The sequence below is a fragment of the Podarcis filfolensis genome (assembly GCF_964270895.1).
Source record: "Podarcis filfolensis genome assembly, chromosome: 13".
NCBI lineage: Eukaryota > Metazoa > Chordata > Lepidosauria > Squamata > Lacertidae > Podarcis > Podarcis filfolensis.
The window spans coordinates 50,379,333-50,407,278 of record NC_139615.1 but is presented as its reverse complement, the minus strand read 5'-3'; the positions used below and the strand labels follow the sequence as shown (position 1 = coordinate 50,407,278).

The 27,946-nt window shown below is 41.2% G+C and overlaps 1 protein-coding gene and 1 long non-coding RNA gene across 5 annotated transcripts in view; one reads left to right on the top strand and one right to left on the bottom strand.

Moving 5' to 3' along the window:
* The window catches only part of RECK (reversion inducing cysteine rich protein with kazal motifs), a 49,319-nt gene that overhangs the window by 1,586 nt on the left and 19,787 nt on the right, over nt 1-27,946 (top strand). Inside the window, exons 2-8 of one of the 4 annotated variants that reach the window (XM_083582612.1) lie at nt 8,174-8,232; nt 9,640-9,714; nt 11,205-11,241; nt 15,225-15,310; nt 17,308-17,355; nt 19,394-19,431; nt 26,454-26,487. In XM_083582612.1, coding sequence (XP_083438738.1) covers nt 19,405-19,431; nt 26,454-26,487 — 61 coding nt within the window. In that variant the 5' untranslated portion in view covers nt 8,174-8,232; nt 9,640-9,714; nt 11,205-11,241; ... (1 more) ...; nt 17,308-17,355; nt 19,394-19,404. Of the gene's footprint in view, nt 1-128; nt 282-8,173; nt 8,233-9,639; nt 9,715-11,204; nt 11,242-15,224; nt 15,311-17,307; nt 17,356-19,357; nt 19,432-26,453; nt 26,488-27,946 lie in introns of those variants that run through there. The other 3 variants (XM_083582611.1, XM_083582610.1, XM_083582613.1) reach the window with 3 other exon arrangements.
* Nucleotides 237-16,359, bottom strand: LOC310748231. The gene is made up of 3 exons (XR_014541228.1): nt 15,355-16,359; nt 10,226-10,265; nt 237-1,106 (listed from the first exon to the last, which is right to left on the bottom strand). It is a non-coding gene; the product is annotated as an uncharacterized lncRNA (long non-coding RNA).

Sequence of the window (27,946 nt, the reverse complement as noted above, 5' to 3'; positions counted from 1 at the left end):
TACTCTCCTAATGCATATTAATTGCACCATTATGGTACCCATATTGCTGTGGGGCATGCTGTGCCTGTGATACAAGGCTCATGTAATCCTTCCCAAGTAACTCTACTTTTTTATATCCATATTGCTAGGAAAGAGAACTGAGATACTTGTGTGTCACAACCCTGCAGTGTAGTCCAGTGCTGAGCTCCTGGCATTTTGCTTTCCTCCCCAGGAAAATGCAGTTGAGAAGCATGCCTCTGAAACTGTAGCATTCATGCTGGGGGGGGGGGGTGGTAAAACAGGTGATTAATGGCTTTTCCATCCATGGGGAAAATTAGGAAAACTTGTGAGTGGGCAGGTGCATGGAATGTGTTTGCCAAAATAGCCATGGGGGGGGTCTTAATCCCTCATCCCCTAGTGCTTCTAACTTACGTAGTCAATTCTCCAGCCCTCATCTGCATTTCTCCTAAAAACAAAAAGGCAAAGCAACAGTGGGCAGTTTGAGCGTATGTGTTGTTTAAATTTTCTACTCCATTTCATCTGGTCTCCAGCCATACTGTCCCCCGCCCCCAAGCACAAACCAGAGGTCTTGACAGAAGTTTGCTTAGTTTAGTTGCTCCCTCTCAGCCCAAATCCAGTGCCCAGTGGCATCCAGAAATCTCATGCTCCATTTTTTTCTTTCTTTCTTTATTTTCATGGTACAGGAGATAAATTTTGAGAAAACAGTTGTTGCAACAGTAAACAACAATTAATTTGTCCTGATAAAATTACAGACTCATGCCACATGTTAAAGTTTCATTTGATTACTCTAGATCATGCCACATTTCCCATGAGTGCAGGGTAGATTCCTGCTACAGTCTGAACAATTTATGTATTCAATAAACATTTGCCATATGTTATAAAAGGAATATGGATTGTGTTTACCTTTGCTGCTCTCACATGGCATGTTAATTTCTCAGCCAATGCTATTAACCATACTCTGTTATACCAAGAATCAATGTTCAGCCCATCACCAGTTTTCCAGCATCTAGCTATCTCCAGATGAGCAGCAGTCAATAGAAAGGCTAAGGGGTCGTTTTTAGGATAATCATGAGCAGACAGGATAATCTCATGCTCCATTGACTTACCTGCAGTAACATACATTGCACTGTTGTCCAAATGTAGCTTAAGAGTTTCACAAAAAGCACCCTCAAAACCTGCTTTCTGTTGCACAAAAGTACATGATGCTTCATTTTTTGTTTCACCCCTACCTGATATCATGAAGCAAACTTTTAGGACAAAAAACCCCCACACCCTTCCTTATGGATTGACATTGACATGGCTTTAGCCATTTATCAGGTTTATTAATAAATGAAAGGAGAGTAGCCAACAAACAGGCCCACCAATTACTGTTCTGTTTTAACTCCAAAGCATGCCACCTGGCCCTGGAGCTTTTGCAGGTTTTTGACTGATGGATCAATTGCTTAACTTCATTTCTCATAATGGGAAGCTTTTCAAGAGAGTCATGAGGCTAATAAGAGGTATGGGTTGTCGGAAGATTTTGAAAATAATTAGAAATTGACCAAAATGGCTCTCTGAAATGCAAAGCTTTCTGGCAATAGATGACAGGGTTCCAGGAGTGGGAGGCAGGTATTGGTTGCTGCCACAAATTCCTGGAAGCCTCAATGTTGTTTTTTTTACATCTTATACTTCTTTACAGCTTATTCATACAATAATGGACGTGTAGGCAGTATAGTTTGCTCATATGATTAGTTCACAGTCTGTCAAACCAGTCCATAGCAAGTCCCAGTACAGTGGTGCCTCGCAAGACGAAATTAATTCGTCCCGCGAGTCTTTTCGTCTTGCGATGTTTTTCGTCTTGCGGAGCACGGTCAGTCGCAACTGCACCTCTTCAAGCGGTTTTTTTTAAAAAAGGAAACAAACTCGCAAGACGTTTTCGTCTTGCGAAGCAAGCCCATAGGGAAAATCGTCTTGCGAAGCAACTCAAAAAACGAAAAACTCTTTCGTCTTGCGAGTTTTTCGTCTTCCGAGGCATTTGTCTTGTGAGGTACCACTGTAGCCAAATTTCAACATAAATTGGCCGCTCTCTGGTGAAGATCCGCTACTATTTGTCTATACAATTCCGTTGTTTGGGGAGAGTCAGTGATTCCGAGAAAAGCATTAGATCACCTAATTATTTTATTACCCTCTCTGACACTAAGCATTTTAGAGGGTAAATTCAGATGTGAATTTAAGTTTGATTCCTTTGGTAAGACCATGGTCCACTTGAAGGACAAGTGGTTGCTGTGAGTTTGCTTTTCTATCTCAATTACCGTTGGATTATTGACAAACCAAGCTAGTTCTTCTTTACTGTTGACTTGCAGGGCAAGCAGCTGAAGAAGGGTTTGATCCATCTTTTAGATTTAGGGGAGCTAGTCTCAAACGTTTGTTGGGGGAGACCTAGGTTTTTTTGGGGGGATTTATTTGTCCTGTCTTCACGCTTTTTATGATGGAGGACCGCTGTAGTCACCCCCAACGACACGTTCTTAAGATGGAGGGTGAGGGAACAGCTGCAGTCGCCTGTGGTTCCTGCGCAATGTTTGCCATCTTGCCAAAGGTTGCAGGCAGCTTTACCTGCAGCAATTGCATGTTGATTGCCCTCTTAAAAGACAAAGTCCAGCAACTGGAGGAACGTGTAGCTACGCTCCAAATAATTAGAGAGCTGGAGCTCTTCTTGGAAGCAACAGAGCACACCGTCTCCACCAAGGAGGAGACAGGGGACTCCCCTGAGAAGGAGGCTAGTTCACCAACACAGGAGCCAGATATATGGAGAAACGTGACTCAAAGAAGTAGGAGGCCCAGGGTTCGCTCTGATTGTTTAGAAATACACAATCGCTTTGAGGTCCTCTCCCCTAGCATGGAAGACGAAGAGCAGACTCCATTTGAGGATCTCTCCCTCATTACAGTCGATCAGGTATATGAAGACGAGCAGCAAAGTCAGTCCTCAGGGAATGTGCAGGCAACCTTGGAACGGACAGCTCACGGAAGAACCCCGACCAGACCTAAGAGGAGGCGTGTAGTGGTGATAGGGGATTCCCTACTGAGGGGAACAGAAGCAGTGATCTGTGGGCCTGACAAGATGTCTCGGGAAATGTGCTGTCTCCCCGGGGCTAAGATCCAAGATGTAACTGAACGACTGCAAGGAATCATAAAACCCACTGACAAATACCCCTTCCTCTTGGTTCATGTGGGAACCAATGACACTGCAAGCAATAGCCTCCAGAAGATCAAAAGAGATTACGAGGCTCTGGGCAGGAAATTGAAGCAATTAAATGCACAAATTGTCATCTCATCTGTCCTCCCAGTTGAACGACGTGGCCCAGGGAGAGAGGGAAAAATAGTGGAAGTGAACAACTGGCTTCGCAAATGGTGTAAACAGGAACGGTTTGGATTCTTAGATCACGGACTGCAGTTTCTTGAAGATGGACTTCTGGCAAGCGATGGGCTGCACCTCACAACGGTTGGGAGGAATGTTTTTGCAAAAAATCTCAGAAACCTCATCAGGAGGGCTTTAAACTGACTAATGTGGGGGAGGGAGACAGTGCTCCTGAAGGTAGGAGTCTATCAATTGATGAAGATGATCATCCAAATGTCATAGACCAAATGGAGCAAACACCACGCAGACCTAGTGGTGGGAGGAAAAAAATCCTTAAATAAGAGACACGGGGGAATGATTAATGGACTTCAATGTCTGTACACTAATGCGCAAAGCATGGGAAATAAACAAGATGAGCTTGAGCTCTTGGTACAGCAAACTAAATATGACATAATAGGCATCACTGAAACCTGGTGGGATAAGTCCCACGATTGGAATGTAATAATGGAGGGATACAATCTATTTCAGAGAAACAGACCAGACAAGAAAGGAGGAGGAGTGGCGTTATATGTCAGGGATGTGTATACCTGTGAAGAGATCCAAGATTTAGAACCTCAAAGCCAAAGTGAGAGCATTTGGGTCAAAATTAAGGGAGAGAAGAATAACAGTGACCTCATTGTGGGAGTTTACTATAGATCCCCAAGCCAAACGGAGGACATAGATCATGCCTTCCTGGAACAGATGGCCAAGCATGCAAAAGGAAGGGAGATAGTAGTAATGGAGGACTTCAATTACCCGGATATTTGTTGGATGTCAAACTCAGCCAAGAGCATAAGGTCAAACAGATTCCTCACTGGCCTTGTAGACAACTTCATTGTCCAGAAAGTGGGAGAAGCAACAAGAGGAACAGCCATTTTAGATCTGGTCCTAACCAATGTTGATGACCTGGTTAGTGGGGTAGAAGTGGAAGGATCATTAGGCGCGAGTGATCATGCTCTTCTGAAATTTACTATACAGCGGAAAGGAGCAGCCAAGCATACTAGGACTCAATTTCTTGACTTTAAGAAAGCCGACTTCATAAAACTTAGGGAAGTGCTGGGTGAGATCCCATGGACAGTAATACTAAAAGGAAAGGGAGTTCATGATGGCTGGGAGTTTGTTAAGAGGGAGATAGTAAAAGCACAACTTCAGGCAATACCAATGAGACGGAAACATGGAAGGTGCCTAAAGAAGCCAGGGTGGCTATCTAAAGAACTTTTAACTGAGTTAAGATTAAAAAAGGATGTGTACAAAAAATGGAAAAGGGGGGAAACCACCAAAGAGGAATTCAAACAAATAGCCAGCACATGTAGACACAAAGTCAGAAAAGCTAAAGCACAGAATGAACTCAGGCTTGCTAGAGAGGTTAAAAGCAACAAAAAAGGCTTTTATGGGTATGTTCGTAGCAAAAGGAAGAACAAAGAAACAGTGGGGTCACTCAGAGGAGAAGATGGTGAAATGCAAACAGGGGACACAGAAAGGGCTGAACTCCTCAATGCCTTCTTTGCCTCAGTCTTCTCCGATAAAGAAAACAATGCCCGACCTGAAGAATTTGGAGCAAATGATTCAGCAGAGGAAACACAGCCCAGAATAACTAAGGAGATAGTACAAGAATACTTGGCTAGTTTAGATGTATTCAAGTCTCCAGGGCCAGATGAACTGCATCCAAGAGTATTAAAAGAACTGGCAGATGTGATCTCAGAACCACTGGCAGTCATCTTTGAGAATTCCTGGAGAACAGGCGAAGTCCCGGCAGACTGGAGGAGGGCAAATGTTGTCCCTATTTTCAAAAAGGGGAAAAGAGAGGACCCAAATAATTACCGCCCAGTCAGTCTGACATCAATACCAGGGAAGATTCTGGAGCAGATCATTAAGCAAACAGTCTGTGAGCACCTAGAAAGGAATGCTGTGATCACCAATAGTCAGCATGGATTTCTGAAAAATAAGTCATGTCAGACGAACCTGATCTCGTTTTTTGACAGAATTACAAGCCTGGTAGATGAAGGGAACGCAGTGGATGTAGCCTACCTTGATTTCAGCAAGGCATTTGACAAGGTGCCCCATGATATTCTTGTAAAGAAGCTGGTAAAATGCGGTCTTGACTATGCTACCACTCAGTGGATTTGTAACTGGCTGACTGACCGAACCCAAAGGGTGCTCATCAATGGTTCCTCTTCATCCTGGAGAAGAGTGACTAGTGGGGTGCCACAGGGTTCTGTCTTGGGCCCGGTCTTATTCAACATCTTTATCAACGACTTGGATGATGGACTCAAGGGCATCCTGATCAAATTTGCAGATGACACCAAACTGGGAGGGGTGGCTAACACCCCAGAGGACAGGATCACACTTCAAAACGACCTTGACAGATTAGAGAACTGGGCCAAAACAAACAAGATGAATTTTAACAGGGAGAAATGTAAAGTATTGCTCTTGGGCAAAAAAAATATGAGAGGCACAAATACAAGATGGGTGACACCTGGCTTGAGAGCAGTACATGTGAAAAGGATCTAGGAGTCTTGGTGGACCACAAACTTGACATGAGCCAACAGTGTGACGCGGCAGCTAAAAAAGCCAATGCAATTCTGGGCTGCATCAATAGGAGTATAGCATCTAGATCAAGGGAAGTAATAGTGCCACTGTATTCTGCTCTGGTCAGACCTCACCTGGAGTACTGTGTCCAGTTCTGGGCACCACAGTTCAAGAAGGACACTGACAAACTGGAACGTGTCCAGAGGAGGGCAACCAAAATGGTCAAAGGCCTGGAAACGATGCCTTATGAGGAACGGCTAAGGGAGCTGGGCATGTTTAGCCTGGAGAAGAGGAGGTTAAGGGGTGATATGATAGCCATGTTCAAATATATAAAAGGATGTCACATAGAGGAGGGAGAAAGGTTGTTTTCTGATGCTCCAGAGAAGCGGACACGGAGCAATGGATCCAAACTACAAGAAAGAAGATTCCACCTAAATATTAGGAAGAACTTCCTGACATTAAGAGCTGTTTGACAGTGGAATTTGCTGCCAAGGAGTGTGGTGGAGTCTCCTTCTTTGGAGGTCTTTAAGCAGAGGCTTGACAACCATATGTCAGGAGTGCTCTGATGGTGTTTCCTGCTTGGCAGGGGGTTGGACTCGATGGCCCTTGTGGTCTCTTCCAACTCTATGATTCTATGATTCTATGACTTAGTGCAACATTCAGGACTTTTGTGGGGTCTTGATTGTCAGTCCAAACATTCAGGTGAATTGAAAATGCTGATGGTTAACTTGGCTGTTTGCTCCAGAAAGCAGCCCTCTGATTCAGATCAGATTATTTGAAGGTCTGTAAGGATGACAGCAGGTGATAGGTAAATTACCACTGGCAAATACACATTGTGCAAAATTTGGGACAGTTCTAAAGCTCTTACGTCTCAACACCAATGCAAACAATAGTGTCTTACAGGCTGGAAGTTCTGTCTTTCATCTTGTACAGGACACCTGGTACAGAGAAAGCAGCTTACCAATTCAATAACATAGTATTTGTGTGTGTGTGTGGCATAATCTATAAGCAACGTTCCAAGCTCACAGCCTTAAATGCACACAGCCTGTCACATAATTTAGTCTTGTCTGTCCCAGAAATATTGTCAGTTTCTCTGTCTTCATCTTCAAAGACACTGCCGTTTGACATTTGTGGAGTTGGATTCACTACTGTATGGTTCAGTGTTATATACTTTTAGGTGGGAGTTGAGATTCAAGTTCATACAGTTCCAAGTATTGATAGGCCCACCAGTTAAGTGTTTTTGAGTCCATAGTCTTGGAAGCTACTTTGATGCCTGCTTGAGCTGAGCATTCCTTTGGTGTGTGATCTCCCACATTTGGTAATCACCCTGAAGAATAACTTAATATAATACCAATCATAAATAGTTTTTAATTGTGCTATAAGATAAACAAAACAAAAAATCAAATACCTGTAGCAAATTAAATACCTGTTTTTAAAGGTTTAGAATTTTTACTTAGTACTATTATTAAATTTATTACCTGCTCTTCAGCAGGTCCTCAGCATTAAAAACAGTTAAAACAGCAGACACAGGAATAGAGTGGGTCCTGAAAACACATGTATGATGTGCCGCGTGGCAGGGTCTTCAACATTCACAGCTATCTAGTGAAGATGCCGGACACACCTTTGTAGGGAGGGAATTCCACATATTCGGGACTGCCAGGGAGCATGTTGGCTCCTTCTGCACTAATGTGGGCAGACGAATTGCCAAGAGTGCCCCCCTTGATTTGTAACACCTGAGGGGGTCTATAGAGAAGGAGGTGGTCTCAGATTTCTGGTGCCTATGTCTTTTAGAAATGTTAGCACTAGTTGAGCACCTTGAATTGGGCCTGTAAACTGGCAGCCAGAGCAGCTCTTTTAGAATGAGTGATATGAGTTCTAAAGGGAACCCCAACTGGTACTCTGGTCACTGCATTTTGAACCCGTTGAAGTTGCTGAGTAGTTTACAAGGGCAGCCCCATGTTGCTGCTTATTGACATTAAAAAGTAGCCAGACTGGTCTTTGCAGAAGCCATCCTGGTTATTCGGCAAACATGTTCTTCTGTAAGCTTGGTAATTTTATCTTCAATAATGCTTTCCACCAGATTTCCCAGAACAGATGTCAACCTAGCCAGATCGTTTAAAAAATGAGGTTATGTAGCTCACTTGCCAATCCTCAGGTACAGTTTTAGGAGCAAACTACATATTTGAATGGCAAAAAGTAGTTACACTTCATCCAAGTACTTCGAGAGCACCAGTATTTTACTGATATTGACAGATTTATTTTTCCTTATAGGTGCATCATGTTGTTACCTTGCAAAGGGTAACTTAATGTGTCGCGATGTTTGTGAACAGGTATGTTGGTTCTGAACCTGCACCGCATTTGACCCTGTATACCCATAGGACCTGTATCAAGGGTAGGGAACCGTGGGACCAGGGCAGAAAGCAGCTCTCTGGGCCTGTCTATCTAGCCCCAAGCACACACCCCAGGCCACAAGCCTGCACCCCTCACCCTGAGTGCTGACTGGAATGTGGCATTGAACTCTGACAATGCCCTTTTCTTGCCTGGGCAGAGAATAGAAGGGTGTGTGAGCATGTGCAGATAGTAGCCTACTGTAGAAAGGTAAATTTTACATTAATTGCTCTGCCCGCATTTGCCTCTGACCCTGCCCTCCACTGATATGTGGCCCCCAGAAGGTTCCCAGAGGGAAACCTTGGGCTGAAAAGGTTCCCCATCCCTGGTCTATAGCCATGTGAGAGAATTATGTATAGCCATATGAGAGAAGTATATTAAAATTATGTATGCCACTTTCATCCTGAACTTGAAGCAGTTCCTTTAGTGTTGTAAGAATGTGCTGTCATGAATACATTTTGACTTGTAAGGCTGTGATAGGCTTCCTAACATATCAATATATGCGGAGTCACATTTGTTGCCATCTTACCTATGAGCCTAATTTATAGGGCCAAGTTGTTTATGACTGAAAAAATTCTATTTTCAATTTAGATCATGCACACCCTGCCTGATCTTTGAAAGTCAGCCACATCTCATCGTAATATGTTTAGGTTTGATAAGCTGAAACTTGGAAGCCCTAAGGAGATAAATCTGTACGGACAGTATTCAACTAAATAAATAGATCCACTAGTGCAAGGATTTTTGACTGCACAAGGGGACTCCCTCTCCTCTCCCTGTGTGTCTGTTCTGGAGTTCCCCCAACCCACCAGAGCAGATTTGGGGAGGGAGGGCTGGGAGAGGGGAACTGAAGTTGCAAAAGTAAAAATTATTGTGATATCAGATCTGTTTAGTTGGATGCCTGTTTAGTTGGATGCCACCCTAAGAGTGTTTTTATATACAAACCAATAATAAGTAGTTCAAATATCATAAGATAAACATTATTTTGGTGCTAGTTTAACTGCCATGCCTTTCCCGAAGAACCTTGGAAGTTGTAGTTTGATGATGGTGCTTAACTCTCCCAGGTCCCAGAGCTCTGGTTTGTGTGGTTTTTTTTTTAATAAAAAACAAAGACTTAAAGTGGTTTAAGAAGTAAAAGAGGGTTGCAATCTGGTAGGTTCAGACATTAGATTCCCATAGTGCATGACTATTTCATCATTATAGAAACTAAGGACAACTCCAAAAAGGAGTATTCTGTTGCTCAAAATCAAATTCCACTTAGCTTCATGGGTTTCCTAAGTAAAGATAATTAAGTTTTGCAGTACAAAAGTGATTTTTCTAATTATGCTTTCTTTTAAAAATGCTTTTGACAGATTTTGACATCAAAGAGTGATTCTCATTTGAAACACCTATTGCAACGTGCACCTGAATATTGTCCAGAATCAATGGTTTGTATAATTGTGTTTGGTAAAACATAAGACCATTTTCGGCCTGAGGGTTCAGTTTCCTCATGGGGAGCCTTCTGGGAGCCACGTGCCAGTAGGAAATGGGACTGGATCCAAAAGGTGACAGACCAGTAGAAAAGCTGGATAGAGCCACAGCCACTCCCCCCCCTTTTCTCCTCCCTTTCCTTTCCTTTCCTTTCCTACCTCTTCCTCTTCCTCTTCCCCCTTCCCCCTTCTCTCTCTTTCTTTCTTTCTTTCTTTCTTTCTTTCTTTCTTTCTTTCTTTCTTTCTTTCTCCTCTCTTTTCTCTTCCCTGTCCCTCCGCAGTTGTCTCCCCTCACATCACTAAGGTTTTTAAAAAGCTCCCCTTGGCCTCAGTGGAAGCTTTCTAAAAGGCTAATTGCTGGTTCCAGCTAAGAGAACAACCTGAGCAGATGCATATAAGCAAACTTGTGCTTTCTACTTTCCCCTCCTGTTATAGCCTGCCGTGAGCTCTAATGACAGAATTGCCTTACCTTGAAAATGGTACGCTGTTGGTTCTTCAGCTCTGCTTTCCTAGGGAGAGAGAAATCATATCACAATGCAGTCCAAAGCTACTAAAAAGCATGCTGCGTCCTCCCAGAATACACAAGTCACTTGTGTCCCCACCCTATGGTTCCAAGGGAGAATCAGAGGAAGTTGTTCTTAAAAAGATGTCTGTTGATTTAACAAACCATCCAGTGCTCTAGTACAACATTTGAAACTTCGGTAAATGGTATTATCTCCCAACTCGGCACATTTGAAAATGAATTTTCAGAGGTTGAGGACAGACACAATACTGGTGCAGGCATATCTGCCTTGCAGAGCACTAATAAATCCTTACAGGGGGAAGTGGCAAATTTGGATTTTAGGGATGCCTTAGCAAGCAGAACAAGGCCACCCAGGCCTTTTGCTTTCTAAGTCTGCCCTATTACTCTGTGGCAGGAAACTTGTGCCTCTATGGCTCTGGTTGTTTAGCATGCCCACCTTGATCTGGAATTCCTCAAAACACACATTAAAGGGCAATGTGTGGTCAGGGGCGTTAATAGACTCGGTAACAGAAAGTGTGGTTTGGTTCTGCTCTTCCTCATCTTGTCCTTAGGATGGTTAAACCCCTCCACTTTCTGTAGATCGAAGACAGAAACTAATTCTGTTGCACTGCTGCTGTGTCCCGCTGCCTCACTCAGGTGCTCAGCCACTTGCCCTTTTGCAGGTACTGCTCAGGAAATAGTAACAAATGATACAAGTTTGCCAAAGTCCTGGTCCCAAGCACTGTGATATCCAAAACTGAATACTCTAGATGAGGTCACCTGATAATTGGTTATTTGTGCTAGATCATCTTGTTGCATTTAAAAGTGATAATCTGCTACATACAAATATTTATTTTGATCTTATTTATTTATTAAATGCCTGCCATCCCACATGATGAACTTAGTAATTATACTCATTTATAAAATACAGTTATTCTTTTTTCAGGGAGAAGTTTGGGACTGTATAAATTCCTCTTTGCCAGGTAAGAGACAATACTATATTTAGGCTGCAATCCTATACACACTTAACTGGGAGTAAATACCATTGAACTCATTCAGGGCTTACTTCTGGGTAGATATGCTCTGTTAATTTATTATAATGTACTAACAGTATTATTAAAGGCTTAATATCCAGCACCAAAAAGGCGACCCCCCCCCTGTTTGCAGGGACAGAGGGGTGAATTTGAGCAATATTTATTCCTGCAAGGGAAAAAAAAGGAGAAAAGGTTTATCTGCTGCCTTTAAAACCTGGGAACGGACTGCCTATGACAGGGAAGCCGATTACCGGGATGAACTGTCAACACTTTAAGGGTAAAGAATTTTGACTTAACTCTGAAAGAAAGATACAGTGTCTCCAGTACTGCTATTGAAAGTAACTTTTAAGGACATTGAAAGTGTGACTTTTAAGAGATATTGGAGACTTATAAGGATTATTTGTTTGAAAAGTTACAAAGTGAAGTTGGAAGTGTGTCCCCCTAGAGGAGACTATGTTGCAATAACAACTAAGTCAATAAGTAACTAAGCTGTGGAAAATTCCTCTTCACAACAAATTTTTTCAGGCGTGTGACTGACCTTGGGTTGTGCATGAGAGTGTTATGGCAGATGGAAAAGGGAAGATAGAGCTGACACAGGAAAAGACCACTAGGTCTGGAAGACAATACAAGACAGATACCACATATCAGAGAAGGGCTTCAACATCCGGAGCAGCAGGCACAGCAGGAGCTGCTGCTTCGCAAGTTAAGCCAAAAGCTATGTCATCTGAAGACTTGTTGGCCCAGGCACTTGGTAAAATTAATGCATCTTTGGAGAATTTAGCTAAACAGGTTGCAGAGACAAATAAACAAGTAGCTGAGGCCTCAGCAAAAATTGATTTGAACACTACAAGTATTAATGAACTGGGAAAGAAGGTAAACTCTAATACACAGTCCATCGAAAAATTATTGGAGGAATCGGCCTCGACTCGAAAGTTAGCAGAGGAAGCCAAGGAAATTGCAACCGCTGTTCAAGAAAAGATACCACCGGTATATAAGAAATTAGAAGAACATGACCTGACACTGTCTATGATAGACTTACAGAGAAAGGAGAGGAATTTAAGAATCAGAGGAGTATCTGAAAGTGAGAAAGATAATTTGGTAGATTTCCTTACAAAGGAACTAACAGATTTTTGGCAACAGGACCTGGGGAAAGAAGAATTCAAGATAGTGAGTGCATTTAGACTTGGTAGAAGACAAGGAAAGAATAAGGCAAGAGATTGTTTGATTACCTTAAGAACAAAAGAAAAAAGAGATAAAATTTTAAATTTGCACTACCAAAGAACGCTGGAAATTGAAGATACATTTGTGGAGATCTTCAAGGATATACCTAAACATATCTACTACAGAGATCTGGTGGTTCTACTGAGAAGAAATAAAATACTCTTCAGGTGGGAATTTCCCCAAGGTCTGTCTTTCAAATACAGAGGAAAGAAAATAAGAATAAGGTCAGTAAACGATAAAGACAAGTTCTTTAAAGATCACGAGGAGGACCTACAGAAGGAAGCGGAGTCTGGCGAGGAGCCATACGCATCAGGAAAAGGAATTTTAGACATAGCAAACTTATCATTTGGATTTCCTGGCCCAGGGAAAGACAAACCACCGACAGAAGAAGAACAACAACTTGGCGCAGTTGGAGGGAAAACTAAGTAATTTATAATGGCGTTGCAACTCTTAAGTTGGAATTGTAATGGACTTAACCCCCCTCGAAAGAGAAAAGGTGTTTTTCATATTTTAAGAAAAGAACAATTGGACTTGATATGTTTACAGGAAACACATGTAATGAGGCTTCACAGGAAATTACTTATCAACAAAAGATTGGGGCAAGAGTTTATTTCGTCTGACAAGGTCAAAAAGAGAGGAAAGCTCAGAAAAAGCTTAATATGGAGTCCAAATGGCTGAAATATTGGGAGATTTTGGAACAAGAAGGAGATAGATGGAAACTTCAGATTTTTGAGAAATTAAAAAACAAAGTGCGAGACTGGCTTCATTATTTTCAGATAATGGAGGCTTATAATTTGGACAAGAAAATTGGCTTCCAGGTGGAAAAATCCAAACTAGAAACAGAACTGTTAGAACCCAAAACTAAGATTTTGTCAAAAATGTATAACTTGCTGTTGAAATGGAACACTCAGGATGAGTCAGTTAAATCTGCTATGATTAAATGGGCACAAGATGTTGGACATAACATTATGTTTGCTGACTGGGAACAGTTGTGGACCACAGGTATGAAATTTACGGCATGCAATGCCTTAAGAGAAAATATTATGAAAATGATATACAGGTGGTACATGACCCCAGTCAAGCTTGCAAAAATTTACCATTTGCCCGATAATAAATGTTGGAAATGTAAAGAAAATGAAGGTACATTTTTTCACCTTTGGTGATTAAGACTTTCTGGGAGATGATTTATAATGAATTGAAAAAGGTATTTAAATATACCTTTGTGAAGAAACCAGAGGCCTTTCTCTTGGGCATGGTCGGCCAATTGGTGTTAAAAAAGGATAGAACTTTCTTTATGTATGCTACAACAGCAGCAAGAATACTCATCGCAAAGTATTGGAAGACGCAAGATCTACCCACTCTGGAAGAATGGCAGACGAAGTTGATTGACTTTATGGGATTGGCAGAAATGACTGGCAGAATCCGTGACCAGGGAGAAGAGTCGGCAGAAGAAGAATGGAAGAAATTCAAGAACTACTTACAAAAACACTGCAATATTAATGAATGTTGAGTGATGTTGGATTGAAATTAAGTGGTTTCTAGCTGTAATGGTACAAAAGAATATGAAAAAATGGTTCTTTTTTCTTTGTATATAAGTAAAAGTTTAAGCTACAATAATTTAAGAAGATGGATAGAAAATAAGGGGTTTTTTAACTGTAATGCTATGAGATAAGGATTTGCTGGATAAACAATTTGAACTGGAATACAAGAAGGGGAGGCATGAGGAGGTCAGGGAAATATGTTATTGAAAAATAAGTTATGAACTTTATGTGTTTTTATTATTTTTTCTTTTTAATTTTTTCTTTGTATAAAATGGAAAATTCTAATAAATATCTTATGAAAAAAAAAATATATAATGTACTAAGAGCATATGAATATCAGGGATCCGGGTGGCACTGTGGATTAAACCACAAAGCCTAGAGCTTGCTGATCAGAAGGTTGGCGGTTCGAATCCCCACGACGGGGTGAGCTCCCTTTGCTTGGTCCCTGCTCCTGCCAACCTAGCAGTTCGAAAGCATGTCAAAGTACAAGTAGATAAATAGGTACTGCTCTGGCTGGAAGGTAAACAGCATTTCCGTGCGCTGCTCTGGTTTGCCAGAAGCGGCTTAGTCCTGCTGGCCACATGACCTGGAAGCTGTACGCTGCTCCCTCGGCCAGTAAAGCGAGATGAGCGCCACAACCCCAGAGTCGGCCACGACTGGACCTAAATGGTCAGGGGTCCCTTTACCTTTTTAAGAGTATATGATCCACATGCAGGGTGGGATCAGTATAGGACTCAGGGAAAAAATGATCAAGTTGTATGATCCTAACTTATTTAGACGTAATTATGTTCTTGTAACTGTAAAATAATTTAAAATAAAATATGTTTTTAAAAAGATTTATCTGGACAGTCGTGCATGACTAAAACAATCTACCACACCCTCCAAGAAGTATTGGCATACATGCATTGTTGCAAAAAGAAATGAAGTCAAGTTTATACTTTTTCAGTTACATAACTGTTTGCATAAATACGGAGCTTCAGGTTGAATAAGATGTTTCTTAACTGATCATTCAGCACCTTAGCACACAGCCCCCCCAGCAGGAAATGTGAACAAACTTCTGCAGCTGAGCAGCACTTCCCTCTGTGTTGTCTGCCAAGCATAGGATACAGCCCTCCAATACACCCTGCAGTGCTACTGTAATGTGTTCAGTAATTTTATTTTTCTTTAAAGGTGTTTTGAAGAAATCTGATGGCTGGGTTGGCTTAGGTTGCTGTGAGTTAGCCATTGTTGTAGAATGTCGCCAAGCATGTAAACAGGTAAGAATTAATTTTTGATGCAGCATGAATAAAGTAAGACATACGTTTTTATGGTTGAAAGTATGATTGGCTGTAAGAGAAAGGTCCTTCACAGTGGCCATACCCAGAATGTGCAATATATTTCCGCAGGATGTTGAATGCTATTTTCTGCTGTTAGCGGAAGACTTTTCAGCAAGCCTTTGTCTTGCTGAGCAGATAATGTTTTCTGTGGTGAACTTTGTTTTTATTTGCTGAAGCTATCTCAATTTTAAATTGTTATTCTATAATGAGATTGTGTTATTTTAATTGATGATGAAATATGAAGTCTCAGATAACTAAAATATATCCCCCTTTCTTTCTCCTATAATACTTGTATTATTCTCCTATGTTTGCTGTCTGCTAGGGAGCAGTGGAGTAGAGCTGCTTTTTATGTATCCCCCCCCATACAATCCTGTGTGTATACCCTGCCTAAAAAAAAATTAAAACCCTCTATGAAGCACAGCTGGGGTCTTTTGGCCCCTGGGAATGAAAAGTCCTACAAGGCAGGGAGCAGGTCTTCCAGGTCTCACAGCCAAGATGGTCTCTCTTGACTCCGAAGTTAACACTCTGATAGTACGCCACATAAAAGCTAATAATTAGCAGCAAAATCAACAAGCAACTCAGACACAACTGCAGCTAATGCTTCCCAAATGCTTGAGTAAACATCTTTATATTAAGTGGGCTCCGTGGCGAGACCGACCAATGACAGTGCCAACTGAGACTCCAAGGGAAGGGTCTTCTATAGTTGGAATGCCTATAGTGGAAGAGGCTTTCTCTTGGCATCTCCATATAATATTCATCTCACGTGGGTGAGATACAGAGGAGAGTTTTCCTTCCACAAGATTTTAAATTTGAGGGGAGGTGCTCCCTCAAATATTGAGGTCCCAAGCCATGTACGGTTTTAAGCATCCTCACTGACCTACTGAATTGGGCTGGAAATGTATTGGTAGCCAGTTCAGCTCCTTTACATGGTTCCTATAGAACTAGGGCCAGCCCACCCATGAGCTATGGTGAGGCACCTTCCTCAAGCAGCAGAAACCCACAGGGCAGCACCCCTCCCCTGCCAGTGGCACCAAATTCCGGCAAGATCTCACTAAAATCTTGTGAGATGTGGATGGAAGCGGCACTATGGTCTGCACTTTGTGGGTGTCCCTGTGCAAGACATAAGGGAGGCATCAGTGATGGCAGGGGAGTGGGGCAGTCTAGCACAAGCTGGGCTGGGGTGGCATGTTCCTCTTTTACCTTAAGCAGTGAAGTGAGACGCACCACCGCTGTATACAGTGATCACACTAATAATCTAACTGCTGCATTTGCGCAGGCCCTGCGCAGAGTGAATTGAGGAGATCACAGCAGGCATCATTAACAACTATGGCCAAGAATAGTCATAACTGGCAAACTAACTGAAGTTGGAAAAAACACTCTGAGCCATGGAGGCTCCTTGAATCTAGCCATTGTGGTTGAATCTAGGAGTACTACTCCCAGACTGCATACCTGCTCCTTCAGGGGAAGTACAACCCTTCCTGACTAGAGCTGGTTGCTTACCTAATTCCTGTACCTGGAAACCATCAACCCACAGAGCCTCCATCTTATCAGGATTCTTTTCCATTTATTAGCCCGTATTACAGATTCTAGTTAGTGGTGCTGTGTCTGCACAGCCTCACATGACCCAGAGGACAGGAAGAAATACTGAAATACTTTGTTGTTCTTTGTGTTAAATCCCAGTCATTTAGACTTTAGAGGTCCATTTGACCCCAGTAGCAGATTGATACTTTAAAAAGGGTTGCTCTTGATTATGTTCATATGCCAGAACTGAGAACATCTAAGTGATTCAAAACTGCTTCTATAGAAGAAATTAGATATATTGGTGTGGCATCTCGAAATTATCACAATATAAATATCTTCTATATAATTTATTATTGTATAATTTTGCTCTTGAATAATATGAGCTATGTGCTGGTAATGAAACTAATGTCTTTCAGGCATCTTCAAAAAATGATATTATGAAAGTTTGCAGGAAAGAATATGAGGTAAGTGCATTACAGACAGTGGGTTACCCCTCCCTGTCAACATGCTTAAGCTTTCCTGATGTTGGCACACTTTGAAGGCTCATAACAGTTTCCAACTCATAAACTTTTCTGGAGGTGAAACAGACCAAGTTGACCTCTTTCCTCCACTGCAGATAAGATACTGGTTCATGGCAAACTGGGCTTTGCAAACTGAAAGCCAGCGAAGTAAACAGTCACTCCCTCTTGATCCTCCCTTCCCTGGAATTTCCCATTCCTAATTCATCATTGATGTGGGGCAAAAAATTTTTATTCTTTCCAAGTGCTTTATTTTTCCATTGATATTTTTCATAAGGTCATTAGTAACAATGAATAGATGTCAATTGCAAATACAAAATTGGACAAGATTGGCAGTTTCAAAATGTTTAATTTCACATAGAGTTGGAAGGGACCCATGAGGCATCTAGTTCAACCCCCTGCCATGCAGGAATCTCAGATTAAAGCATCAATGACAGATGGTCATCCCACCTCTGCTTAAAAACCTCCAAGGAAGGAGAGTCCATAACCTCCTGAGGGAGATTGTTCCACTGTCAAACGGCTCTTACTAAATTCAAGTGAAGCAAACACGCTAATATACAGCTCCCACAGATGGGATGCAAAAGAGAGATCACGCCCTCTGATATCAGAAAAATTCTGATGCAATTCTAATTATTCTAATTTGTCAAATTTTCTGGAAAATTGCATGTAGACCCACAAACCATGGTTAAAGCAAATGGTTAACTTTGTAGATCAGAGTTTGTATTCACAGGTTTGGTATAGTCCATGGTTAAAATGGGACTTTTTGTGAAAACCATGGTTTCTGTTGGTGCATCCCCACAGAAACGAGGGCAAGAATTGCTCTGGAGAGAGAAGCTTATAACAAAACTCCTGATAGTTCACAGCAAAGGTCTGCCCAATCCAGTACTCTTCTTCTAAGAGTGTCTGGGGGATAGGGAGGGGGTACTGCATTTGGATAGCTGGCTTCATGTCTGCAAATTAGGGTTTGCTGGGATCCAGAATTACATCAGCTGTAGGCCAGTTAGTCAAATGCTTGGGATTTGGTTAGTTCAAATCTTACACTATAAGCAGTGCGCAGAAAACATGTTTGTGAACTACGGATCCTGTCTATATATCTGCATTCTGAAATGTCCCGTTTTCTGTTTGAATACAAGCTAACTTAGCTGCAGTAATTGTATTCTCTTAAGTGTGAACATGCTTAATTGGTAAAAACAATCATTGAAAAGAAGAAGTTTTATATAAAAAATAGTAGCCTTCTTAGCATACAATATTTGTAGGTAATCAACAATAATTAATTTTCTGTTCATGTGCAACTGAAAAGGTTTTGCATAAGTTTTTAAATCAGTTATCTCCAAGTATGTGATTGCATTCAATAATGTATAAAAAGCAATGGTATTTTCAGGAAACTTTCTCCAGCACACCTTCTCTTCAGAATATAAATCTCTTCACATGCTGTTTTTTCTTACCTACTTCTGCCTGAAAGAAGAGCATTCACTTTAGGATTGTGTTTTTAGATTCACTCAGATCAGAGTAGGCAATCAATAAGACATTGGAAAAAAGAAGGGAAGACCTTGCAATTGAAAGTAAATATCTCCAACCCAAAGCCACAGTGGCTGTTGTCCTTAGGTTCAAAAGTAAAGGAGACCAAGTCCCATAATCGATGAGACTACTTGGTAAATTAACAATCTCCATATTGATTCTTCTTTATGTCTTTATTCTTTAGATTAAGAAATAAATGCAGTGGCCTGCTCATTTCCCAGCAAGGGATTTAGATTAAATACTACTTAGCTTTTTATCTTATTGCAAATATGCCTTAGAAAGCTTTTTTTTTCTTTTCCTAATCTCTTTAGCTGCTGAGATTTTCATAGCTTGTGTTCTTCTAAACTGATATCCCCTACATTAAATAGCTTTATCTCTTCTGTATTATACTTCACTGCCCGTATCTGTAACCTTTCCTCTGTTATGCTAGTTTCCTTCTCTTTTCTGGATTTCTGCATTGCTGTAGGAGGTTGACCAATGTTTGTTGGAGAACGGAAAGGACAGGTAAGAGAGTTTTAAAAAATGGGAATGAAAAAGTGATCACTGATCATGACAGAGTAGTTTCTCTTCCTAATTCTTTTCTCTTTCTTGTTGGAATCATTTTGTAATATTTATTTTATATAAATAAGTGGACTTATTTCAAGAATGATTACAAGTGAGTACATAAAACTACTGTCTAGTGTTTTTCAAACATTTATAAGAGAAATACATTCTTGTACTTCCATATTTTTCTTCCTCATATATGGGTGAACCATACTTCGCTGCTTTGATACTGTCTGTGATAAAAGTCATGGGAAACATAACACTTGTTTGTAGATTGGGGTTTGAGGATGAGGTGATGAATCTCCCAGAATATATTTTCAGCATCACTCCTGATAGTAGGATTGGATCCAGACCATCTGTCCCAATGGGGCACTCCGCTATTTCAGTTATTTCCCTTCCTCCTGCATCCCAAAAGATTGTCCCGTGGGATTAGGAGAGATGGTGCTGTGGCTGAAAAGGGGATCAGTTCCCCCCTTTCTTCCAGCACAAGCCTCCTAAGGCTCTCGGTCCCTTCTGCTAATGAAAGGGATGCTCCATTTTGTAGGAGGGCAAGACTGGGTCCAACTCATTAGTTTTCAAAGGACAGGAGTGAAATATCCTCTGGAGTGAGGTTACTAAAGTAGCCTACAATATTTTCTTGATCTGCATCAATGAATAAGCCACCAGATACTTGTAAGAGACAATACTTTTTTTAGAAGTTGTTTTGGAATGAAGACATTTCAGTTCTAGAAAATAAAGATATTTGCTGAACTCTGTTGAATAAAATAATAGGTGGTAATAGTATTTTTTTTAATGTGGGTTATATCCTTCCACACTTACAGATTCAGACATGTAATTACCATTTTTGTTTGTGTGCTGATTGTCTGTCTTCCTGTCTCTTGACAGGTTTACTTCTGGTGATTTCCACTAACAAGTGAAAACTTAACATGCCATTTAGGGATCAGCCTGAAGGCTACTAATTTGGCAAGCACCTCCCCCAACTTTTACGTGCATGTCCAAACACAGCCTTGGGCTGCAGTCCTAACTCTACTTATTGGAAATAAGCATCTTTAAATTCAGTGAAGCTTACTTCTAAGTAAACATGGTTGCACTTATTTGTTTTGCTATTTTTTCATGTACCAGACACAGCTCTTGAGCCATGTCTCAGAGATATTTATTGAAAATACGTATTTTTCACTCAATAAGACACACCTGACCATAAGACGTACCTAGTTTTTAAAGGAGGAAAACAAGAAAAAAAAAATTCTGAACAAAACAGTGGATGTATGATTTTTGTGGTTCATGCTGTGGCCACAGACATGTGATTTGATGGTGAGTTTGGGGTAGCCCAATGCAAAAATCCTGAGAATCCGTGTGGACCTGTGCATTGTAACCACGTTTTTGCACCATTGCAGCCCCACGCAACAGTGGGTGCGTGATTTTTTGGGTGCAGGCTGTAGCCATGGACATGCTGTGTATCAGGTAGAGACTGAATTGAGCAACTGTGGAACAGGCAGTATATTTGGAAAAGGCTAAAGGCTTAAGAATTTAAAGCCTTATAAGAACAAGGGGAATTGTGGAAAGTGTTTTAGAATGGCTATATTAATTGTTTTATTATTTTATTATTTATTGCATTTATTTGCCACTTAAAATATATCGAAGCAGTTCACACTTGCAAAAGCATGTATAATACAAAATTTAAAATAAAAGATAAAAGAACCGAATATTTGATAAGTGCTATTTAGAGAATAAGGCATGTGTTTGGAAAGGTATCATAAAACAGGCTTGATTGATTTTTCAGGCAGGATCCAGAGTATCACACTATTAGAAAATTTTCTACCCCATGTCATTGTGTGCGCTAAACCATTTTTTAAACTGAGAAGACTTTCAAATACAGTCTGTAGAATAGTTTTTTTGCAAGGGCAGCTATTGAAAGTCCAAAATCCCACAGGATATACTCAGGCTCTTTAGATCCTGGCAGTAAAATCTTGAGTGTTAAAACATTCTGCATTCTAGAGTGATGAAGTGTCGTAATGGTAAGAGTATTGGACTAGGGCCTAGGAGAGCAGAGTTCGAATTCCCACTCAGCCATGAAGCTCCTTGAGTGAGCTTGGGCCAGTCACCATCTCTTAGCCTAAGCTTCCTGTTGTGAGGATTAAATGGGGCAGAGCAGAAGCATGTACAGCCCCTTGAGATCCTTGGAAGAGAAAGGTGGTATGAAGTGAAGGCCCAGGACAGGTGTTGATCATCATGTGAGCTGCGCACAGGTGGGCTGAAGTGAGCTGCTGCCATTCCTGTGGAGCCTCTTTTTATTGAGACAAATATGCAAGCCGGGCAAATACATTTTGGGCTGTGACCTTTACACATCTTCCGTCCCGAGATCGTGGGGTGGTACAAAGCTATTTTGGCACCTGTTCCACAGCGTCATTTTCCCCTTGCACAGTGTATGACGAAGGAGACAAAAGGTCTCAGGGCCAAAAGGTTACAGACAGGACACCGCTGACTGCTGAGACCGCAAAAGGTCAGACAGAGGGAACGATGTTCCGACAGCCGTGGCTTGTCTGAGGGGGAGTTTGCCCTGCACCCCAAGGTCACTCTTGCAGGCAGACTGTGGTTGCCTGCTAGTGGGAAGTGTGCTCCTTCCGGACCCCACTGTCCACTCCGCGATATCCCTACAGTGGTATATAAATGATGATGATGATGATGATTGAAGGGTGTATTTCAGATCATTGTATAACCATTAAAAAGAATAATTGGTAAAACTAATGTGTTGTTTTGGTGGGCAGTTGTCTCTTGGGGACAATAGTTTGTCCTCAGCAAGACTATTCTGATGTCAGCTTCAGACCTTTACTATAGGCACCCTAGGATTATTCTGCTCATATGCAAGAATATGTGTAGCTTTGCTTCATGGCAAAACCACTGAACTTTGCGATATGTGACAGATTAACATTTTAAAAGAATGTTAAAAGATCTTCTTTTAAGCTCTGAAAGTATTTTCACTGACAGAAGGAAATTGTTTGAACAGAAAAGAAAATGAAACTGCTTAGAAAAACAGTGTTGAAATTGAGACTATTTATTCATAACCTGCAGATTACCAGGCTATTACTTTTATTTATTTACATACTTATTTATGGCATTTATGCCTCACTCTTTTAGTCTAAAAGGTTCTCTTTTTTTTTTTTTTTTTGATTCATGCTATATGATATTTGCATTTTTATTTTTTATTTTTTTATTAAATATTTATTGGTATTTTCAAAAAACACACAACAAACAAAAACAAAAAATTAAACAAAATAAAAACAACACAAAAAAGCATATTCGAAACTAAACAGAAAAATAGAAAAAACACATACAGTTTCTGATACTTATTTTCCTCAACCTTGTTTCTCAGACCTCCTCACACCTCCCCTTCTTGTATTCCAATTTAAATTGTCAATTCAGCAAGTCCTTAACTTATTTCTTCACCTTAACTTAATCATTTATTCTAACATACTGTTATTTTACTTTATTTCTTTTTTCCATTTCCTCCATTTATTTTTAACAGCCTTATTTTCACTTAATTTAAAAAAAAGAAAAAAAAACCAGTTTCACCTTATTGAAATTACTCATCAATACTTATACCTCATTAATTTATTCTTAAACCTTTTTCCTAAGATCGACCCAAATTTCCCTTCCACGGTTTACCCAATTTCCTTACCACTAACAAAATATAAAACAAATAAAGCAATGCAAATTATCCTTATGTACCCTTTGGATTCCCAACCTCCACCCACCCTTCTCCCGGTTCCAGTCCCCAACCAATATCCATCAGTCTTTATATTATTTATTTAGCCTGGAGATCTCAGGTCCGAGGCCCTTATATCTCTCTCAGTTCCTTTCTGCCGGTCTCTTTGATAGACCTTGATGTTAAGCCCCAGGTCTCGGAGGGGCTCCGGCCCAACAGAATCGGTGTTACTTCTAGCCAGTCCTCCATACTTAAAAGCAAAAGCAAAGCCTATGGGGTATTCCAACTCTTGTTTCAAATTTCTTTCAAATCCAAATGTCCCCACAGCTCCAGCTTCCACCTTCAACAAATTTATAATCCTCAGGTCTTCAGATCTCCTCAAAAGAGGATCTCTCCATTTTCCAAATTCCCAATCAAACCAGGCTTTCCGCATCCAGTTTTTATTGTCCTTTTTTATCATCATGTCAGGCCTCATATTGTAGCTCTCCTTTGACTCCTGCAAACCTCCATCTCCTCCTTCGTTTTCTTCAAAAAGAACATATTGCTCCATCGTGTCTACGCTTTCGGTTTCATTTATTTGTTCAGTTGAATAGGCTTCCTGTTTCAAATCCTTATCAGACTCCAAGCTGTTGTTTACTGTCCAGTGTAATAGCGATACCTCTGTAGACAAAGCATCGTACTCATCTTGTAAGTTTCCCAAGAGAACCAGTGCTCTGTCCAATTCTGCTTGGAATTTAGACACTCCAGCCATTTTTGTAATGTAGTATCCTTGTTACCCCTCTAGGGGGATTTAATTCCTTAATCTTCCTTTCAGCTCAAAAACCAAAAGTCCAGTTATTCTGTATCAACCTTATTTTCAACAAGTTATCCCGAATAAACCAGCAAAAACAGCAGAAACAATGTTCTCTTTTTCCAGCTGACAACTAGCTGACTAGCAGCTCACTTGACAGCTGTCAAAATCTTCCATGCAACAGGCTTTCTCATCGGACGTTCCCGGGTCTAGGGGGGGGGGTGTAGTTTCAGCTCCCAAAATTCTTTTTATCCTCCAGAATATCTTCTTATAATGTCCAAACCGTGAGGTCAGGATCTTTGTTAAGAAAAGCAAAAAACAGATTCTCTCGACCTTAGCTGCCCAGTCCTTTGCTTTAAGTTGTTTACAAAGAGGGGGGGTGGACTTCCTTTTTAGCCCCTTCCCGCTCGTTCCAAATCCAAGATAAGAAATTTTTTAAAGTTCCAATCTCCGTATTACTCACGGGTTGATGTTTTAGGATCCAATCACTCTTAGAAGAAGTTGGCGCTCTCTGTCAATGGCTTGCGGCTTCACTCCGTAGGCGAGGGAGTACTCTCAGCACCACGCCTTACCCTGCCTCCGTTCCGAAGCCTTTAAAGAGGCTCCGTCGCGGATTGGGGGGGCGCAAATGGTGCCCGCCGAGTCTCTGTGTTCACAGGCATCCGCGCCTGTGATTTTAAGGGTCCCCGCTTCGCCGCAGCGGCCAGACCCAGACGCTACGGAGCCGATTCCCTCCGGAGCTCGGAGGGAATCCGCCATTAAACAGTGGCACCAACCCGGAAGTCCTTAGTCTAAAAGGTTCTCAGAGCAACTCAGCAATAAGATGGTAACAGCTTTCCAGCTTACAGTTGAAAACACGTGGCACACCGGGAGGAAAAAGCAAGCTCAGATGCTGGTTCTTAAAAGTTATAGTTATATTATATATATATGATATATAATATTCTGTGCAAATTCTGTCTGTCTTAGACAGCATCCCCTCCCCAGGGGAACAACCCTCACCAGTCACTTGAGAGCAGAGTGGGTACCAGTGTCTGGACCTCGAGGGCAGGGATGCAGCTGCCACACAGTTCTTCCCTCTTGTCTTGATCATACCTGGAACCATCAGAGGAGGATGTTGTGTAGGTGACCCTTGGGGCTGGTAGGGTGAAGGCAAGGAGGCCAACAGTAGGGGGAGCCCAAGCCACCTGCTGACTGGTTGTAATTAAGAAAAGCAGATGGTGACTGGCTGAGGTTGGTGAGGCAGGCATAGATGATGATGATGATGGTGATGTATACCGGGCTTTTTTACCTGACAGGGACTCGAGGCGGTTTACAGATAAAAATTACAGATGCCCTGGTCCTGTTCTGGTCTTAAAAGCAGCAAAAACATTATGGAAGGAGGAGACTGGGAGCCCTGTGGCACCAACACCCCAGTCAAGACCAGAAAACAAACCATTGCCCTCTGCCACAGCTTGAAATGTAATATCCTCTAATGGACAAGCCTCCACTGATATTGAGGAAATTTCAGTTTCCAAAGCTTAGTCATCACAAAAGCAATAGAGCACAATGTTTTTGGCAACCTTTCTGGCTAGTATTCCGCACACTTAAGCCATATTTGCCTGGTGGAAGGGAACCCACAGCTGAAGCTACCACCTGGCACGCAAAAAGCAGCAGCAGCAGCAGCAGCAGCAGTTTCTCCATTACTTTTTCCTTTTTGGATTCATAAACCTGAACAGCGAAACGATGGGGAATTGCTGCAAATATGTCTCTTTGTAATGAACAGATTGTCAGATGCATAAATAAAATCCCTAAGTTTAGAGGATACCATTTTGAAATGCCGTCTGAGATGCAATCTGTGGGGTGCACTTCAAGGACCATCTTCAAGCCACAGGTTATTGGTACAGATGATACAACAAATCACAAAAGCTTCTAATCCTCACAGCTGTGCAGGAGAGGGGAGGGGTCTGCATAGACTCCTGAACAGGCATACGCAAACTCGGCCCTCCAGATGTTTTGGGACTACAACTCCCATCATCCCTAGCTAAGAGGACCAGTGGTCAGGGATGATGGGAGTTGTAGTCCCAAAACATCTGGAGGGCCGAGTTTGCCTGTGCCTTCTCCAGAGGCTCCCTGCAGCCTCTTCCTACTTCTGCTTGGTGTGCTATCCGTCGTGGTGTATCAATGAAGCCTTTCTGACAGAATCTTTGTGACATTCTTCTGGAAAATGGTTTGCTATTCCTTTGATCTATCCCACTATAGCTGCTGTCATTCCTGGAAGTTCTCAAGGGTCTTCAGTATTTAATTAGCCATAGGATGTGCAAATCAAGGCAAATAGGAGATTTTCATGTTTATTAATTGTACTGAACTTTAACTCTTCATATAATTATATATGTGTGTGCATATGATTCAGTTATATTCTTTTGCTCATCAACAAAAGATGTAGTGCGTTTGCCATTTAATTTTTTTTACCAGTAGCTATTTGAAAGTGATACTTTTTGTTTTTGCTTTTAGAATGCACTTTTTAGCTGCATCAACAGAAATGAAAGTAAGTATACCTTTTAAAAAATAACCCTTCCTAAATACTATTTTATCATTTTCTCCCTTGTTTCATTGTCTGCTTTTTGAGATGTATGTTCATTTTTTAAGATCAGATGATAGCATAACATTATGTTGCATTTCACAACTGCTTGAGCTGGTTGTCAGTTTGCCAAGGGAAAATGTAGTGCGTTTCCTGTAAACATCTTAGCTTGGGGCTTGGAACTTTTTCCATCAACAGCAAGTTTGCAGCCAGTTGTATTCATATTCTGTTAATTCTGGAATCCTTTCTAGATTAGTGCATAACATACCAAGGCCTGACCAGTGCAGCAATATTAACTGGATCCTTCAGTCCGGGTTTGGATTTGTTCAGCATTGATTCAGTGGGATAGCAAGTAAAGTACTGTGAGTCATACCTGCTGACTCAGGACTGTGACTGAAACGAATCAGTTGGTTCACTGGTGTACAAAGCTTCATGGCATTATAAAAAGTAAGGAAAATAAAATACTTACAGAGAATAAAGCAAATTGCATAATACGACATTTATGAAAATAAAACAAGTTACGTATGATTGTTCAAGCAACTTCAAGTAATATAATATAAATTGCATATAAAGTAATGGATTATTAATGGTATGAACTAATTACATGTACTTGTAATAGCACTGACAAAGCAACCAGTCAGTCAGTTGTTAACACAGTCTCCTCCTGACTTCCTCCAGCTCATCTAGTTATAGTATCCATAGCATGTTAGGGGTTATAGCAAAATTCATAGTTACCAGTCCAAGACAGTAGACCAGGCCTTGTGGCTTTCATGTAGGTAAAGGTATGAGCAGAGTAAGTAGAAGGGAGTAGGAAAGAAGAACAAAAAACCCAGTGCCTGCCCCCGAACTAAAAGAAGTAACTAATTAAAAAAGGGAAGAGAAAAGAAAAGTTTGCTTTACACATTTTATAACAATTAGAAAGTGGATGGGGATGGAGTTTTCCATCATTTGCATTAATATACTCCTATGGGTGGACACACTAAAATATACATCGTAATCTATCTGGATGGGAGCAGTTAGAGTAACTTGATCCCTTGCTTTATTATTGGTTAACACACTGCAGCACTGGACTACCAAAACATTTAATATTTTAATGGTTTTGGTTTGGCTTCATGGTTGTTGTTCTCTACTTTCTAATTTTATCACCCTCCAGAATGCCAAGTTCTCACATAGTAGGCAAAAGAATCTAGCACAACACCGCAAGCAGCTTGCACAGAAATAACACAGCAAATTGCTCTGTACCTGACTTCACAAGCCTTGGCAATCAGCTGCTTTTCCCATCTGGCAGGGCGTTGTGCATGTGTGGGCACAATGTCTTTGTGACAGTAGGTGATTGGCAGGTGGGTGGCCCCACTCACCTGTCACATTTGGCCTATCCAGAACACTGACTAGATTCTGCCCCTTCCCCATGATAGAGTATAAACAT